Here is a 4,348-nt window from a genome sequence, read left to right as displayed (position 1 = left end):
GTATCATTATTATTGCATTGTACTAGATTTAGCACTAAGCCCGTTTCATAAATTACTAAAAGGCTGATTTTGCAGTTTCTGACTCCACTGTACACTAGTTTTTAAAAATACTATTGGTTTTCCTAATATAAATGTACCATGGTTGGAACCAAATTGCAGACCGAATAAAATTTCGTAAAGCATTCGTTTGTTGTTAAATTTAGACCCTCGGTTCACTTTGTTCCCTTCCATGTGGGCGATTATATGTGAGCCATTTTTAGCTCTTGTAGGCACCTACGACTCGAAACCTTACCAAATGGAAAGGGAACGAATCTTGCCAAAAAAAATAAGTACAAAGGTCGTGTAAAGAACTTGTCAAATTATATTCACAAAATCATATTGATAGTTTTAAACCTCAGTACTACATCATGCCGTCTTCAGATTTCACTCAAGCGTTTCAAAAAGATTTACCGATTACAAAAGTCATCTGTTATATTTAACCTTATGTCCTAAAAAATAAGAACGAACAAATTTAAAAATGACTTTTTAAATAGGCAAATATTCTGGAACGCAAGATGTTTTAAATCTGTCGCATTATTTCTGCAGTATATTTGGAATTTCTTCTTTCTTCTCAGATTTGTCTTGATCACATTTTTCTACGGTTTTTGGTTCATTATCTTCTATTTTGACTGTTTTTCCATTAACATTGTCTTTAGAAGTTGCCAGTTTTATATCTTCTTTAGAACAAGCGGTGGCTGCCTTTTCACTGTAGATGGTCTTTTGAGAAGGTGTCCTTTCTGTGTTCAGGGAAACTGTGTTCTGCTGTGTTTCTGTGCATTCTGTTGCTTGAGATAGGACTGCTTGACGACGTTCCACTGAAATGGTTAATGTTGGTTGACTATTCTTATGAAAGGTTCTTTACAGACAATTATAATAATAGGAGGATTAGAGTGGATTCTGGGATACCTAATTTTTTTAAAACCTTCATCGACTTTTAGGACTTCTATATCTAGATTTTATTCGAGACAGTCTCCAAGGAAGGTTGTGCAGGTTAAGGATAGTACTATAGTTATTTATAACTTTTGATTTTAATGTTGTAAGGAAAATAAGTTATATTTCCGTCGTGGTCAAAAAAATTATCTTGTTTCTATTTCTTACCTCTAGATTAGAGCAAAACTATGACATGACAGGTTCAAAGTACTGTACACGCTTTAAGTACTAATGAATTGATACTAATCTGTACACGTAAGAATACTTACAAACGTTTTGCCACAAGGCTTCTATTCTTCGCTCGAAGATGGTGCCCATCAGTAGGAACATCAGAACCGCCAGTGCCACAGGACCAAGGAACCACCACTGCATATATTTCTCACTTGGAGGATTTTTCTATTAAGTGCAGAAAAATAAAACAAAAAGAAATAAAACAAAAATAATAACATAAAAAAATGTATTCGAGTCCAGAACACGATGATTTTTTTATGCAGATTTTGACTCTAGGTTTAAGTTTTGAAAACGTCTTATAAATTGTTATCGAGTTTTTAATTGCAATTTTTCTTTTTCCATCTGTAGTTGTGAGCTCTGACATGGAGCATACTATTTCATAAAATATATTAAAACGTTTTGTGAAATTGGAAATTATAAGATGTTTGAGGGACTCTAACCGATCTCGGTAGAAGAAAAAATGAAATGAAACACATAACATCAGCGCAACATTAAAAGTCGCCAATGACTTTTTGTACATCTACGGTGTACGTAAAAAACTTTCAATATTATGCTGAAACAATGATGAATTAAATTACCAATATGCTGGAACTGGTGGTTGTAGAAGCGCTGATAAGCTTTTCAGATGTGATAGTGCTTGCGACGCTCTTCGAGGACATGTCGACCTTCACAGTACGTACATCTTGATATAGTTATCACTTCACAGCTCTTCACTCGCTCCTGAGAGAACGATAAGCGTCTATTAAGGAGTAAACAGATTTAAGTATTAGGGTGTTGAACAATAGCTACCTATAAACGGCCTTAGGTGATAACTAGCTTTCGGCCTGCGGTTGCACCCGCTTGGAATCTCATGTCCTTCTTGGGAGGAATTTCTACAAATACTCTCTTAGTGCTCCTCTACAACTGTCCAGTAGTTTTGGCTGTGCTTTGTCCATCAGTCAGTCACTTAGTATCCGAAGAGTATTTATTATATGTGTTGATGGCAAAAAACTCAGGTTAATAATGTAGTTTTTTTTAAAGAGCTACAACAATGTTTTTTTCAGGGAATTTTTAGGAAAAGAATAGTGTGGATAACAAGACGCTTGGTTAAGTTCATTGCTTAAAAAATCCTGGTGAAATTTTCTGAGTGCTTTGTACTGTCGTAAAGAAATCGATTCTCGGAACCGAAAGTTTCGTCTAAATTTCTAGGAAATGGGATGAAACTTATTTACCTCACCACTACTGTATTTTTAGTTATTTGCTAAAGATTTGACTTGTTACTGTGAAAAGATCTTTACATTTCATTCATTATTCAGTCGCTTAGATATTCCAGGTAAGCTGATTTTAGATAAGTGTGTTTCAAATAAACAAATTATCATAATGGGTTTTGCTGCAGACTTGAGAATAAAGGCTGATACTTAATTTCAATGTCTAGAGGTTGGGTTTATTCAATTTTCATTGTGTAGTATGTTTAAGGTATTTTGTGATGAAGTATTACGTTTTGAGAGCGTTTTACTCGGTCTTTTGCTTTAAAGTGGTCGCCATGACATAAAATTTGTGTGGTCATTTTTTCTTTTCGTCTAGAAAAATATAAGTTAGATATATAAACGTGATTTTTATAAATTATTTTACAATACAATACTTTTCTGTCTATCGTAAGTAGTAGTTTGTTGGAGGACTTGCTAACTTGCTGATAATAATCTGAGTTTGCAACTAATGCTTAACTTGATACAAGGAAGTACCTAATGTTCTCCTAAAGTCTAGATTATCTTTTGAGTGTCAACTCCCTATTGTATTAATTTACATAAGCTGCCTTTAAAACATTCCGAATTAAAGTTTTAAAGGACTGTAAGGCACGCAACGCTTCCTTATGATGTTTTCCTTTCGTGTGGAATAATATTTTTAAACAAATTTATGAAAAGCTATTTCTTCGTTGCCTTTGACCACACATGTGCTGTAGTCCAACAACTCTTTAGAGCGTCTTAGTATCTACGTTTTATTTAGATTATGATTAATAATACTGTGTATTCTGTCCAAAATACAATAGCTATATTAAACAGGCCACAGTCAGGTTATAAAGCCGGTGGGTCACTGATGTTCTAAATTCTGAAGTAAACATCCATCAGTCGCGAACTTCGGTTGCATGACAGTAAATTTTTGGGCTATTATACCAGAGAACTGATGCAATATTCTTTGCTTCTTTCGTCATTCCTTCTATCGTTTGCTAATAGTGATATATTCAGTGATTAATACAAGGTCCATTCGCACGCGTTGGTAGAGTCAGCAAGCCTAGTCTAGGACTGTACAGGTAGGTATACGATCAACGGTTCATATGATTAATCCCCGGTTTCTGAGGTACGTTTAATTTTAGCGGTGCAAACGAGTTTAAACTCATATAAAAACGCTATTGAATAGATAAATGTACTCAGAAACCGAGGGTAAGACCTCTTAAAATTGAATAAACACTTGTTGTATTACTTACAGGCTGCTTTAAACCTAGCTTCAAAATTGTACCATAATTTTATTCATCGCTCCTCACCTGTTGACTATTGTTCGGGATTTCTGTATTAATGTTATTATTCGTTTTAAATCTGCGTTTTGTTTCGTGTTTGATCCATTTTTTATTTAATTTTGTTGCGCTACATGTTGAGGTTAAGCTTTTGTTATGTTATTGTGACTTAAGGAATGACGGCAAATGTCTAGTTTATTTTTCATAGAGTCAGTTAAAAAAGGTTTTATGTATAGGTAGTATTTGAAATATCAACCTTTATAGAAGAAAGAAGTATTAGTTTATTAGTTTAGTTTATTGTAGTACCTATGTAACGTTATTTTGCCTGCGCCTACTGTCTATTCTTATGGGAAAAGACGTGATTAGATAGCATGTTTGTATGTTACACTTTATACTTTCTTGATGCATTGTAAATTAAAGGTGATATTATAATCAAAATATGTATGGAACTTTGAACATTTTGAGGAAGTATCTAAAAATCAGTCAGTCTGTCAGTCATATCATCAGTTTTCTTATATAAAAATTGTATCAATTCTTTTATTAGAAAAAGGAGAAAACTAATATGGACAATAGTCATTCTCCTCCCGGAAAAATTTGCTATCATAAGAAAAATATTTAACTTACCTTTAAAATTATACAAAACACTAGAATCAGTCCTTA

At 33.5% G+C, this 4,348-nt stretch overlaps 1 protein-coding gene across 3 annotated transcripts; it reads right to left on the bottom strand.

Annotated features, from left to right (window-relative positions):
* Window positions 1-350: 350 nt before the first annotated feature.
* Window positions 351-3,856, bottom strand: LOC142981206 (uncharacterized). 3 transcript variants are annotated; one of them, XM_076126935.1, is made up of 4 exons: window positions 3,662-3,856; window positions 1,779-1,920; window positions 1,239-1,365; window positions 351-854 (listed from the first exon to the last, which is right to left on the bottom strand). In XM_076126935.1, the coding sequence occupies exons 2-4, from the start codon at window positions 1,857-1,859 to the stop codon at window positions 574-576; spliced, it is 489 nt and encodes a 162-aa protein (XP_075983050.1). In that variant the 5' UTR covers window positions 1,860-1,920; window positions 3,662-3,856; the 3' UTR covers window positions 351-573. The 3 variants fall into 3 exon arrangements, with proteins under 3 accessions (XP_075983050.1, XP_075983049.1, XP_075983051.1); XM_076126934.1 differs by having other exon boundaries at window positions 3,719-3,856; XM_076126936.1 differs by having other exon boundaries at window positions 1,239-1,335; window positions 3,719-3,856.
* Window positions 3,857-4,348: the final 492 nt, after the last annotated feature.

The sequence above is a fragment of the Anticarsia gemmatalis genome, chromosome 19 (assembly GCF_050436995.1).
Source record: "Anticarsia gemmatalis isolate Benzon Research Colony breed Stoneville strain chromosome 19, ilAntGemm2 primary, whole genome shotgun sequence".
In the NCBI taxonomy this organism is placed as follows: domain Eukaryota; kingdom Metazoa; phylum Arthropoda; class Insecta; order Lepidoptera; family Erebidae; genus Anticarsia; species Anticarsia gemmatalis.
This window is presented reverse-complemented; position numbering and strand designations above follow the sequence as displayed.

Bases quoted from the DNA above. Each gene is read 5' to 3' on its own strand.
- LOC142981206 (XM_076126935.1), bottom strand. From the start codon at position 1,859: ATGTCCTCGAAGAGCGTCGCAAGCACTATCACATCTGAAAAGCTTATC. The intron at 1,366-1,778 runs GTAATTTAATTC...TGCACTTAATAG, and splicing joins CCACCAGTTCCAGCATATTG to AAAAATCCTCCAAGTGAGAA. The intron at 855-1,238 runs GTAAGTATTCTT...TAACCATTTCAG, and splicing joins AGCCTTGTGGCAAAACGTTT to TGGAACGTCGTCAAGCAGTC.